Source organism: Daktulosphaira vitifoliae, unplaced genomic scaffold (assembly GCF_025091365.1).
Source record: "Daktulosphaira vitifoliae isolate Bord-2020 unplaced genomic scaffold, ASM2509136v1 Scaffold_5, whole genome shotgun sequence".
NCBI lineage: Eukaryota > Metazoa > Arthropoda > Insecta > Hemiptera > Phylloxeridae > Daktulosphaira > Daktulosphaira vitifoliae.
This window is the reverse complement of record NW_026099576.1, coordinates 10699208-10712565: the sequence shown is the minus strand read 5'-3', so window position 1 is coordinate 10712565 and position 13358 is coordinate 10699208. Positions and strand designations below refer to the sequence as shown.

Genomic DNA, 13358 nt, shown 5'->3' with positions numbered 1-13358 from the left:
TAGCTATTTATTTCAGACATACTTCATAATAAATACATAATATACTTCAACAATATAAATCAGACCTTTACACGATTATGTAGATAATAAAGCATCTAACTCCATCATAACAAGCAGTAAATTTTCAAGAAAATATTTTCAAAATGTATAAAAAATGAAGAGTACCTTTTTGTTACAATACAAGCTATTCATTAAATGCTGTAATAAAATAATTTTTTTTCTATATTTATTTTTTATAATTAATCTTTAAACAATTATTAAAACAAAATAATATGATTCTATTTAAAGAAGTTTATTATTATACAACAGATGTTTTATTATGAATGTTTATCTTATTATTTATAAATGTAGAAAAGAATAAATACGTATCTTTTGACACTTCATCGAATTATATATTTTTTTAAAAATTTCAAACATAATAGTTATTAATTATTGTGAAATGGTTTCACTAAAACTTGTCAAGTTTAGTTTTTTATTATTTTATGTGATTTTACACACAAAAGCACGTTCGATTTTAAAAAAAATAATAGAACAATTGGATAATTTACTAAAGTATCCAGGATGGAAAAATTTAAACGATGTGAGCTACGTAACACGTTATTGTAAAAAACAATTTCTTCAAAATCTAATAGAATCGCCAACACATAAATATAAAGGCGAGCAAAAAATACGAGCCTTGACTATATTTCTTGGATGCACATATGCAAAAGTTATGTATAATCTTATTTCAATTATTTTCCACTATCGACAAAATTGTGAAAAACTAATTAAACAAAACAATGATATAATAAATGGATGCATTTGTACAGAAGAACTGATAAACATAATAGCCACTTTAATTATTCCAATATCAACATTGATGAAAGGAGCCATGGTCGCTTTAGATTTATTACATAATGTACCATGGTCTACTATTCTAACACAATCCTATATGATAAGTCCTATATTAGATAGAATAGGAAACATTCTTGACAAATTAAACGAAAAATCTTTATCACGTAATGATATATCTACATACTATTGGACATTATGTATTATAGATAAATTTTTTAAAGGTATATTTGAAGATATAAATAATGAAACTAAGTTCTATTGTGAATATGTACCTTATGATACGAATGATTTATGGAATGAATGGGTTCAAGAATATAAAATCATTATTGACCAGGATGTGATATTAGTATTTTTCAAATTCTTAACCATAAAAATTAAAGATTATATCAAGACAGTAATTGAAGAAAAGTATTTTCAACTGGGTTTTAAATTTAATCCAATCATCGAAGAGACATTTATCCCAACACCAGAGGAGATAATTGATTTAGGTATTTTAAATAATAAATATTAATAAAAATATAAATTCATAGTCATAAGTTTTTTTTAAATTCTAGATTTAGAATTTAACAACAGATGAATAAATTCCAACGCCAACAGAAATAGAAACTTATTAAATGTTGTTATAAGATTAATTGTTTATAATTACATTATTACTTTGAATATCATTAAATTATTATTAAAGCATAAACATAAATGATGAGTCATACAATTATTTGTTGATTGTACACGTAAAAGTTTAATATAATATATAATATATACAGAGTGATTTTTTTATCATAACCCACTCAATTACTTGCAGAATAATAATAATTTAAACATTTTTTTTTTTTATTATCTTTAGTTACACATTATTCTTGAATTTTTAACTATGTAATACTTTTTAAGTTCATCCCTTATGCCTTGGAGGGGGGTCAACTTTGTTTTTTTAAATGGTAACACATATTTTTAATTTAATAAAATGTTTGAGTTTTTAATTTAATAGTAAATGGCATTTGAATTTTTAATATAACTTTATTAGCTTATTAGATATAAACATTTAAAGTTTCAAAATTTTGAGTTAATATACATGTATAATACACATGGGATTGTAAATACAGGTAGCTAATTGGATTTTTATGACATTGCTGTCTCAGTCACGGATTGTTTATTATCAATTATGATTATCAATAGATATACTTTCTGTATTGTCAGTTAGTGTATTTATAAACTCATAACAATGTGCCTTACTACAATTGATAATAACAATGCTGTGTACCTGCTAATATCGATGTTATAAAAAACCAATTAGCTACCTATATTTGTAATCCCTTGTGTATTATACCTGTATATTAATTCAAAAATTTGAAACTTTAAATGATTATATCTAATAAACGAATTAAGTTATATTAAAAATTCAAATGCCATTTACTATTAAATTAAAAACTCAAACATTTTATTAAATTAAAAATATGTGTTACCATTTAAAAAAACAAAGTTGACCCCCCTCCAAGGCATAAGGGATGAACTTAAAAAGTATTACATAGTTAAAAATTCAAGAATAATGTGTAACTAAAGATAATAAAAAAAAAAATGTTTAAATTATTATTATTCTGTAAGTGATTGAGTGGGTTATGATAAAAAAATCACCCTGTATATATATATATATATTATATAAATATATTAATACTGATTTTGATTATTATGTTAAAAATAAGGAAAATGACATATTTAACCTATATTGTTAATCCTTAAAATTTGATTTTTGTGAAAGTTAATAATAAAAAAAAATTAATTTATTACAATAACTTTTAGCTCAATTGGCAAGTTTGAAATGGACATCATTAAATAAAAAATTTTATGAGAATTAAAAAAATTATATCGTTATGATTAATATGCAGTCAGGAAATTTTATATTTACTATTTATAGTAAATTTATCAGAAAAGCTCAATATTTTTGTGAATTTTTATCGTAATAGATAATTGAAATAGAAATAATAGCAATCAATTCCCAGTAACTTTTGGTGTTTAAAAAGATTCTACAATTGAAATATTCAGAAGCTAATTAATTTTAACGATTTACTTTAACTAAAAGAATCAATCAAAACAAAGTTGTTAAAAATATTTACTCAATTGAGCGTATTATAAAATTTGATTATAATTGTAAAAATTCATTATTAATTCAGGGGAAACTAAAAATCATATATTTTTAGAAATAATTTATAAAACAACATGTTACCAACAAATTTGGAATATTATGATCTAGTAGTAGCATACACAAATAGAGTAAAAAAATTATTAAATTACAAAGCAAAATTATTTAATTTTGTAGTTGAAACCTATCATTTCAAATTATTATATCAAACTTGATTCGTCAATAAATATTTTGAAAACATTAGAAATGAATGATTTTAATTGTCTGTATGGAGAACATGGGTCAAGTAACTGTTTTATTGATAGATTAGAATTTTTTTTTCAATTTTTGAGGGTAATATCTTCAACTAATTATAATAATTTGACGTATCGTTGGAAAATGTAGGTCAAGTTAGAGCAGAGAAAATAAATGATAGTCACAAAAAAATACCTTCTCAGCTTTGCATCGAAGCTAAAACCTAAAATAAAGTAAAATAATTTTAATATGAATAAAAAATTTCTTCTTGCAAGGGGCGACAACACTGATGGGATCCTTGATCTTTATTGAAGTTATTGAATCCAAATGGGATTAAAATCAAAGGAGTTGAAAATTTATTCTAACTTAAATAGCGTCAAGAAAAAAATGCAAAAAATTCCTTGCCATACGTGGGTTGTAACCTTGTACCCCAAGTGCGTAAAACACAAGTTTTATCGAGTCGGCAACCTACGTCCCTTCCGACGACAGAAAAAAATGGCAATTTAAGCTAGTTCAAATTTCAAAGTAACTTTTCTCGACTTAAAAAAATCAAAAAAATTTAAATAATTTTAATTTTCTATGCTATATTAATTTGATTTATATAATATTTATGAAAATCTCTGTACTCCCCTTGTCAGGTATTTTAAAATAAAATAAAATACAAAACCCAGAATTTTAACACAAAAATAGCATATTTTTGAATACGGTAGTCATTTTTACCATGAAGACAAATCCAGAAGTCAAATTTTTTTTTTTCAAATTAAAGTATATTACATAATCTTTAATTTAATATATATATAAAAGTGTCAGTATTTTCGGAATACTTTCAAAAATTAAATTGAAAATGTCCTAGTTACAATACGCATGTTTAAAGTTTTGACCCCCCTTGTATAAAGGGGTATGATCCGATTTACAAAAAAAATTGTATCAGATGAAAGGGTTATATAAAAATTATTTATAAAAAATAAAAATATTAATCCATACATTTTTCCGAAAGTTATAGAAATATAAATTTAATAATATAAAATATAAAATCGAGAATTTTTTCACGGAAATCGTACGTTTTTCTTTAACTTTGATGTCCGTTTTCAGTAAAAATACAAGTCCAGAGGTCATTTTTTTTTCAAATTAAAGTATATTACATATGCTTTAATTTAAGGTATATATAAAAGAGTCAGTCTTTCCGGAATATTTTCAAAAGTTAACTTGAAAAAGTTAATTTTTTGTAAAAAAGTTACAATTTTGAAACACATTTTGATTTGTAGTTTTTTTGGAAATTTCCCCCATTTACGGGAAACGAGGGAAATTTTTTCAATTTTTAAGGGTAAAATTTTCAATTAGATACAATTTGTGATCTTTTGACGTACTTTTAGCAAATTCGGTCCAGTGAGAGCTGAGATTAAGTGTTCACAGACACAAAAAAAATACATATCTAGTAATATTAATACCTATTCAACTTCGCATCGAAGCTAAAAATACATTTGGTATTCTTATAATTTTTTTAAATAGTAAAATAAAACAAATTAATATATATATATTAGTTTTGTTCTAATGTGTTAAATGTAGTAAAAAAAGTAATTTTTAGTAATATTTTTTGTTCTTATTAGTATTTTAATGTTTTAATCATTAATTCAGATATTTTCATAACTATAATTTGAATCGTGGAAATTAATATATTCCATTATGTTTTATTATTTGTTATCACATTGTTGATAGTGTAATAATTCTCGATAAAAGATTGATGGTGTGTTTTTTATGTAATTTTTTTTATTTGTGTTATTACTACATTATGAGAATTTTTGCTATTATAGCAAATGTTTAATTAATGAATAAATTTGAATAAATTATGAAATTTTAAGAAATTTATTATAATATCACAGATGTTTTATCATAAGTTTATATCTAATTATTTATAAATGTAGAATACGTGTCTTTTGATACTTTGTGCATCTAATTTTGTTTAGAAAATTTGAATCATAATTATTATTAAATATTTTATAATGTTCTCGCTAAAACTTGTCAAGTTTAGTTTTTTATTATTTTATGTGATTTTACAAACAAAATCAGATTCGCTATTAAGAAAAAAATTAAATAAAATAGATAAGTTACTAACGTATCCGGGATGGAAAAATTTGAACGATGTTAACTCTATTGAATATTCGAATAGAAAATATTGTCTTAAAAGACTGATTGAAACACCAACATATAAATCTAAATGCGAGCAAAAGGTACGAGGCTTGACTATATATCTTGGATGTACATATGCAAAAGTTATGAATAATCTTTTTTCAATTATTATCAACTGCTTACAAACTAGTAGAAAAAAAAGTAACCAAGAAAATGGCAAAATAAAAGGATGCATTTGTATAGAAGAACTCATAAACATAGTAGCCACATTAATTATTCCAATAGCAACATTGATGAAAGGAGCCATAGACGCTTTAGATTTATTACATCGTTTACCATGGGCTAATTTTAAAAGAGCTTACCGACGTCCCTATATATTGAGTCCTTTATTAGATAGAATAGGAAATATTATTGACCAATTGAATGATCCAATAGTACCATGTGATGATAAATCTATAAAGTCTTCGTCATTTGATATTGTATATTCATTTTCTTATTGTATGATAGGAAATTTAAAATATGAAATTAATAGATATTGTGATATTAAACCTTATGATGAGGATTATTTATGGAATGAATGGATTCAAGAATACAAAGCTCTTTTTCGCCATGGCGTAAGATTAGTATTTTTTAAATTTTTAACTAAAAAAATTAAAGATTATATCAAGACAGTAATTAAAGAAAAGTATTTTCAACTGGGTTTTAAATTTAATCCAATCATCGAAAATACATTTATCCCAACACCAGAGGAGATAATTGATTTAGGTATTTTAAATAATAAATATTAATTAAAATATAAATTCATAGTCTTATAAGTTTTTTTTTAATTCTAGATTTAGAATTTAACAACAGATGAAGAAATCCCAACGCCAACAGAAATAGAAACTTATTAAATGTTATAATATTAATTGTTTTATAATTAATTATAATTTACAATATTACTTTAAAAATCTTTAAGTTATTATTAAAACATAAACATGAATGGTGAATCATACAATTATTTATTGGTTCTACGCACGGAAAAATTATATACAATATTGATATTAACAATTATCAAAATTTTTAGTAATCGTCAGAAGTGAAGCGGTTTGTTTTTATCGACAAACATTTATTGGCTATACTTCTCTAATCACCCAAGTATAATAATGTTAACTTCTGAAAAATTGATATAAAAAGTTATTATCAACAAATCTTTTTCATAATTAAATCATTATTTAATAAATCAGAGAGTTCATTAAATATGCTACTATTTGAAAAATAAAGTTACACACCATTATAAAGTATTACTGATAAACACACAAAAAACTTCATGATTGATAAATTTAATAAAGGATGTACTACTTTTGATTATATAAGTGGTTTATTCAATTTTTTTTATCGTGTATACTAAGTGATTTTTTTATCATAATTCACTTAATTATTTACTTAATAAAAATAAATAAAACTTATTTGTTTTTTTTTTTTTTGCTTAACTTAAATTACTTACTATTCTAAAAATTCAAGAAAAATATGTATCTAAAGTTACATTGAAAGCAATGTGCAGGTATGACTCAATTAAATAAATGAAAAGTGAGAGTTGGGTTTCTTATTATAATAAAGAAATAAGTTTAACTTTTAAAAAAATGTATACAACTAAAGGTAAGAAATAGGTTTCATGTACATAAAATATATGTACATTTTGTACAGCTATTTCTACATTCTTTTGACAATATAAACATATAATTTTTTTTTTTTTAATGCTAACTTTAATTTGGTACAAGTTTGAAGAACACCGACGTCCTGGAAAATTTTTAAAAATTGAAAATAATTTTTTTTTTTTAATTGCAGTTGTTTTACTTTGACGGCTGATTTCTCATATAAGAACAATTGTTGAACAATGTTGTCATTTTAATTATAATACACTTCAAAAGTTTCCATTTTATGTAGTTTAGAAATTGTCAAACCTAATATTATAGTTTTAAAACATTTTGGAATTTGCAAAACTCGAGTTGAATAAAAGTTTTTATACGCGTGAGTAGTCCCTTTCCAACCATACTTGTACTTAGGTTTGATCATTAATATTAGTCCAGTTATAGCTGTTCATTTTTTATGGACAGACATAAAAAATATACTGTATATTAACATAAAACTAATATATTCTCAGCTTCGTATGAAAGATAAAAAATTACATTTTCCGTAAAGTTAAATTGAATAATAATTTTAAAAAAACCCAGCACAAGGGGGTCGCGACACAGTGGTGAAGTGCATAATTGGGTCCAGTATAGATGATATCTGACAGTGATTAAAATCACTATGATAAAAAACGCTTCGATGCAAATCTTTAGATAATGTTTAATTTTAAAAAATTGGTGGATTATTACAAAAGCTACATGACCTGATATATCCTTATTTATATCCTGATTAAGATAAAGTATGTCGAATAAAAGCGGGATATAAATATTATTTCTCATAAAAAAATTGTATTGAAAGTTAAAAATGTAAAATACAAAATCAAGAATTTTCACACAAAAATAGCATCTGGTAACTATTTTCACCGTGAAGACAAAATAAAGTCCATGATAAAGAATAGTATATATAACTTTTAAAAGTTAATTTTTTGTGAAAAAGTTGTCATTTTGACTTCCCCCTGTGGGCAGGTAAAGGGTTAGATTTATAAAAAAAAATATACAAAATGATAGGTAAGTACCTCTTGTATCTATATAAAAACAAATTGTATTTACTTGGTATTTTTAAAAAAGTTATGCCTATTTAAAAAAAAAACAATTAAAAAATGTCGAAATTAATTGTTTTTAAATTTGTAATTTTTTTAAGATATCCCCCATTTACGGGGAACGAGGGAAATTTTTTCAATTTTTGAGGGTAATGTCTGTGATTAGATACGATTTGTGATCTTTTGACGTATCGTTGTAAGAAATCTGTTCGGTGAGAGCTGAGAAAAAGTGACAAAAAAAACACATCTTAGCAAAATTAATACCTTCTTAGGTTCGCATCGAAGCTAAAATTATCTGCTAATAATGCCAATTGTTCGATGTATGAATAATACAAACATTATTTTAGGAACAACAGTTTTTTTTCTGACACCACCGAATCGGCTATATTACCCATATTTATGTCATTGTTATAAAACACACTTGTCAACAGTGGTGGTCTAATGTTTCATTGTTTTATAGAGATATATTATGTTATCTGAATAACTTCTAGCAGTGTTGTAAAGGAATTCGTTCCATAAAGGATGGATACCTGAAAAAAATTATCTTTGGAGAATCTAAAGTCCTTTATAAATTGAGGTATAAGAACAAAATTAACAGTTCCTGTAAATTTTAATGTTTCAACATTTTATTTTATTATTTTCTAAGTGTTATAAATAAAAATGTACTTTAGCATTGACAAAACAAAATTGCATTGAAATCTGACTACACTGAATATAAAATATATATTATATTATTATATATATATATTAAAATAAAAATATTTAATGATATCAAATCCTGGTCCCTATCATCTCGGAATTAATTCTCATATACCCTCAAAACTTGTTGTAACATTTCTACTAACTGCTCTAATCACTTGGATATGGTAATTTACAATTACTTGACGAAATGATAAGAATAATCTAGTATATTGGTATATAATTCATTTAAGTACTCTAAACTTCCTACGCTTGAGCGAATGAAATTGGATGTGTTTAATTATATACAAGTATTAAATTGAAAGAATTAACAAAACAGTTTTGCTACTAATGCTCAAAAGATCATGGAACAACACGAAGTTGTGCCAGATGTTATTCCTGTAGCCCCTAAAGGAAAAATCCAGGTAACAATTTACTCAATTCCAATCAACATTACTTAAATAATGTAAATATAGTCATAATTAAATTTCTTTAATCATTTTCTAAATAAAATTATACTTCAGATTTAATTTTGTTGATCCTTATTTTTCAAAATTATAAAATTTAATAAATTCTCCAGAATCTCAATCTATATTTAACAAAAATATATATATATATATATTTAACAAATATATTAGTCTGTGTTTAATTAAATAACCAAATTAATTGGTATTAAAAAAATCAATGTTATTAGATGTTGTGTTCATTTTTCTAGGTATCATATCCTAGTGGTGTCAATGTAGATTATGGAAACGAACTTACGCCAACACAAGTAAAAGATGAACCAACAGTTAAATGGGATGTTGAAGATAACACTCTTTACACTTTATGCATGACAGGTATTTCTTTTTAAGTATCACCATATAAGTTAATACTACATTAACTAGTCAACAAATTACCTAAAAACTATTTATGTTTTATACATATTTTTGGTTAAAAAACGATATTCTTACATTTTTAAATAAATAATAGATCCTGATGCTCCTAGTCGAAAGGAACATACTTATAGAGAAGTACAACATTGGCTTGTTGGAAATATACCAGGTACTGAAATAAGCAAAGGTGAAACTCTTACAGAATATATTGGTTCAGGACCTCCTCTAGATACTGGTATTTACTTACGTATCATCATTTTTACTTGATTATTCTTTTTATTTGATTCTGTTTCTAGGACTTCATCGTTATGTATTTTTGGTATACAAACAACCATCTAAATTAATATTTAATGAACCATATGTTACTAACAAGTAATTATTTTTAAGAATTCTTCTACTATATTAATAATATAATATTAATCAAAATGGTAATTTAGGTCACCTGGTAATCGTACTCATTTTTCTATTCATAAATTTGCTCAGAAATACAATCTTGGATTACCAGTTGCTGGTAATTTTTATCAGGCACAATATGATGATTATGTGCCACTTCGCTACAAACAGCCAACTACAACTTGAACAGAAATTTATTACAATATTTATTTAAAAAAACAAAACTATTATATATTAAAACACTCTTTAAATAGGGTATTTATAAATCATAGTACTGTATAAATAAATGTATAAACCATTGTTTATGTATTTATGTTACATTTGTTGTTTTCATTATATAATTTTTATCAAAATAAATTCTAAACTTTGAACAAATATTTGTTTTTATTAATTACTTATTAAATAATTGAGTATTAACAGCAATCTATAAGAATTATTATTTATTAAAGAGGTTTAGTCCAAAAAAATTATACTTCAAATAAATTTTAAAAAATGAAATTTTCTTTAAAAAATTTTAATGCCTTTACAGATTATTAATAAAAATAATATTAGTAATTTCAGATGAAATTGTATACGAAAACTTTATTTCTTTAGTTCCTTAAATTTTATCTTCTTTTACTGAACTCTTTTCATAAATGAAAAATTTTCTACACTCAATGATTTTACTATATAATTATATAAAATTGTTATTTGGATGACAATGAATTGAAATACTATAAAGGGTCATAACTAAAGGGGCTAGCATGCTTCCTCAAATATCTCAGATAGCTCAAAAGGCCTATTTTAAATTAATTATAACAAAATTAAATGCTAAGTAGTTGCCAGGCTTATAAACCAAGCTGAAATTTAAAAAATACTTCACTTTTTTTTTAGATCTAGTAAAATTTTACTACACCTTTTATGTCATAAAATAGTAATATTTCAACAAATAACAATCAGCCCAATTATTTTTACATTATTTTATGTTAAATCTATTTTTTTATTCCACCAATACTTTAATCAAAGCTTAATAGATTTTTAAATATTTTTTTGTTATACTCTCTATAATTTCGTATTATGATAATCACCGGCGTATGAAAAGAATTAATTTTAGCTCAATCTCCTAAAAATTTGATTACCCTACGAAAATGGTGTAGGTTTTGTTCATTAACTTGTTATAAACATTTTATGATGTTTTAAATACTAAAATAAATATACTATGATATCTTTTATTTAATATTCATAAATATTGTACATGTGAACCGGACTTTCATGTATTAACTATATTAAATCTTAATCTTTTTAAAAAGCAAGCGCTTTGTGCTGTTTTTCTTCCATGGAATTTTGTTTATCTTTTAATCACTTAAAAATAATTTGATTACATTGGATGTACGCATAATTCAACAGATTAGTAATGCATAGAAGTAATCATTTATGTAATCTTTATTGAAAAAAAAAACTATTATCGGCTTCAAGTGTTATTTAGAATTACTCAATCATATTATTCGTTATCTAATATAGTGGTAATACATAAATTTTTTTTATTAAAATTCTGTAAAAACACCAACAGTTTTGGATAACTATTCTGTTATTTATAGCAATTTTTCTTCAATTTCCGCACTTGTTATTGACTGTGTTCATGGCATTATTAGTCACTTGTACACGATTATTTTCTCAAGTTTTTACACAACTATCTGCTCGTTTCAGTACTTCTGTTAATTATCAAAAGATCATGGAACAACATGAAATTGTGCCAGATGTCATTCCTGAAGCCCCTAAAGGAAAAATACAAGTAACGATTCATTCAATTTAAATTAATTAAACTTTTCCAATTTTAGCTCTGTTACTTTCTGTTAAGCTCTATAATACTGTTTTAAAAACTTAAATGTTAATTTTTATCTATAAAAGTTTTATTATTTTATCAACATAGTACTACATGAAGATCAATCATATCTTTCTGTCAATATTTTATGATCCCTGGCATATTGTAAAACCTTTATTCTATATGTAAATACAAATTGAAAATACTATTTTGAAGTCTATTAAAGAGTTTGATTGGTTTTAATATACCAAATGGATTTTAAAACTAGCATCAATATATGGCATGACACATATATTAAAATATTGAATATAACACTCTAGGAAGTATAAACTAGTTTTACTTCATAAAATGAAGTTAATAATTTATTTAAATTTATGATATTATTTATTAAAAATCTATCAAATTGTCCAGAAAAATAATTTGGTAATGTTTTATTCCTAAATATTGAATTTAATATTTAAATTATTTATTCTCACAACAATTAAATAATTAAAATAATAAATATTTTGGATTTTTATTGTATTATAGTATTTAATTTAACTTTTAAAGTCATGCAATATTTATTTCAGTTTTTAATATTGTACTAATTTTTTTTTTAGGTATCATATCCTAGTGGTGTCAATGTAGATTATGGAAACGAACTTACGCCAACACAAGTAAAAGATGAACCAACAGTTAAATGGGATGTTGAAGATAACACTCTTTACACTTTATGCATGACAGGTATTTCTTTTTAAGTATCACCATATAAGTTAATACTACATTAACTAGTCAACAAATTACCTAAAAACTATTTATGTTTTATACATATTTTTGGTTAAAAAATGATATTCTTACATTTTTAAATAAATAATAGATCCTGATGCTCCTAGTCGAAAGGAACATACTTATAGAGAATGGCACCATTGGCTTGTTGGAAATATACCAGGTACTGAAATAAGCAAAGGTGAAACTCTTTCAGAATATGTTGGTTCAGGACCACCACCAAATACTGGTAATTAATACAGTATGATTGCTGACTTATTATTTTTATTTTGAAATATTGTTCTTAGGACTTCATCGTTATGTATTTTTGGTATACAAACAACCATCTAAATTAACATTTGATGAACCACGTTTAACTAACAAGTGAATATTTAAAAAATTATTCTTAATATTATTTTTATAAATTATTTTTTAATTATATTTCAATATTTTGTTTTTATTTTTTTTTTTAGATCAGCTCTTAATCGTGAAAAATTTTCTATTCATAAATTTGCTAAGAAATACACCCTTGGATCACCAATTGCTGGCAATTTTTATCAGGCACAATTTGATGATTATGTACCATTGCTTTATAAACAATTGGGTGCAGCTTAATCTGCTAATAATGATTATCAGTTTTAACCTGGAAATGTTAAATCAATAATATATTAAATATGTTCAAATATATATATATATATATACATATGTCCTCATTTCAATTTATTAAATTATTTATGTACTTTCTATAAAAAGTTTTAATAAATGAATTTTTCGACTTAAAGTTATAGTTTATTTTCTTAATTTAATCTTTTCGCTTTTGTTTTCATTATA

General features: G+C 23.8%; 3 protein-coding genes and 1 long non-coding RNA gene across 8 annotated transcripts; all 4 read left to right on the top strand.

The window, feature by feature from the left end:
* Positions 1-380: 380 nt before the first annotated feature.
* On the top strand, positions 381-2420 carry LOC126907065 (uncharacterized). 2 transcript variants are annotated; one of them, XM_050688089.1, is made up of 3 exons: positions 381-998; positions 1056-1322; positions 1389-2420. In XM_050688089.1, the coding sequence occupies exons 1-3, from the start codon at positions 440-442 to the stop codon at positions 1409-1411; spliced, it is 849 nt and encodes a 282-aa protein (XP_050544046.1). In that variant the 5' UTR covers positions 381-439; the 3' UTR covers positions 1412-2420. The 2 variants fall into 2 exon arrangements, with proteins under 2 accessions (XP_050544046.1, XP_050544045.1); XM_050688088.1 differs by having other exon boundaries at positions 381-1322.
* A 2740-nt stretch (positions 2421-5160) lies between these two features.
* LOC126907063 (uncharacterized) lies at positions 5161-6267 on the top strand. The gene is made up of 2 exons (XM_050688086.1): positions 5161-6091; positions 6160-6267. Exons 1-2 carry the CDS (start codon positions 5200-5202, stop codon positions 6180-6182), a joined length of 915 nt encoding a protein of 304 aa, XP_050544043.1. The 5' UTR covers positions 5161-5199; the 3' UTR covers positions 6183-6267.
* A 406-nt stretch (positions 6268-6673) lies between these two features.
* LOC126907074 (uncharacterized) lies at positions 6674-8280 on the top strand. The gene is made up of 2 exons (XR_007704409.1): positions 6674-6964; positions 7154-8280. It is a non-coding gene; the product is annotated as an uncharacterized LOC126907074 (long non-coding RNA).
* A 589-nt stretch (positions 8281-8869) lies between these two features.
* Positions 8870-13308, top strand: LOC126907069 (phosphatidylethanolamine-binding protein homolog F40A3.3-like). Of its 4 annotated transcripts, XM_050688097.1 has the most exons (6): positions 11359-11484; positions 11560-11753; positions 12383-12506; positions 12640-12777; positions 12836-12911; positions 13001-13308. In XM_050688097.1, exons 2-6 carry the CDS (start codon positions 11601-11603, stop codon positions 13140-13142), a joined length of 633 nt encoding a protein of 210 aa, XP_050544054.1. In that variant the 5' UTR covers positions 11359-11484; positions 11560-11600; the 3' UTR covers positions 13143-13308. The 4 variants fall into 4 exon arrangements, with proteins under 4 accessions (XP_050544056.1, XP_050544055.1, XP_050544054.1 ...); XM_050688099.1 differs by lacking the exons at positions 11359-11484; positions 11560-11753; positions 12383-12506; ... (1 more) ...; positions 12836-12911; positions 13001-13308 and adding exons at positions 8870-9139; positions 9430-9553; positions 9687-9824; positions 9886-9961; positions 10027-10359; XM_050688098.1 differs by lacking the exons at positions 11359-11484; positions 11560-11753 and adding an exon at positions 8926-9139.
* Positions 13309-13358: the final 50 nt, after the last annotated feature.

Excerpts from the sequence above, each read along its gene's own strand:
- LOC126907065 (XM_050688088.1), top strand. The coding sequence starts at position 440 with ATGGTTTCACTAAAACTTGTCAAGTTTAGTTTTTTATTATTTTATGTG. Across the intron at positions 1,323-1,388 it reads AGAGGAGATAATTGATTTAG|ATTTAGAATTTAACAACAGA; the intron begins GTATTTTAAATA and ends TTTAAATTCTAG.
- LOC126907063 (XM_050688086.1), top strand. The coding sequence starts at position 5,200 with ATGTTCTCGCTAAAACTTGTCAAGTTTAGTTTTTTATTATTTTATGTG. Across the intron at positions 6,092-6,159 it reads AGAGGAGATAATTGATTTAG|ATTTAGAATTTAACAACAGA; the intron begins GTATTTTAAATA and ends TTTTAATTCTAG.
- LOC126907069 (XM_050688097.1), top strand. The coding sequence starts at position 11,601 with ATGGCATTATTAGTCACTTGTACACGATTATTTTCTCAAGTTTTTACA. Across the intron at positions 11,754-12,382 it reads CCCCTAAAGGAAAAATACAA|GTATCATATCCTAGTGGTGT; the intron begins GTAACGATTCAT and ends TTTTTTTTTTAG. Across the intron at positions 12,912-13,000 it reads GAACCACGTTTAACTAACAA|ATCAGCTCTTAATCGTGAAA; the intron begins GTGAATATTTAA and ends TTTTTTTTTTAG.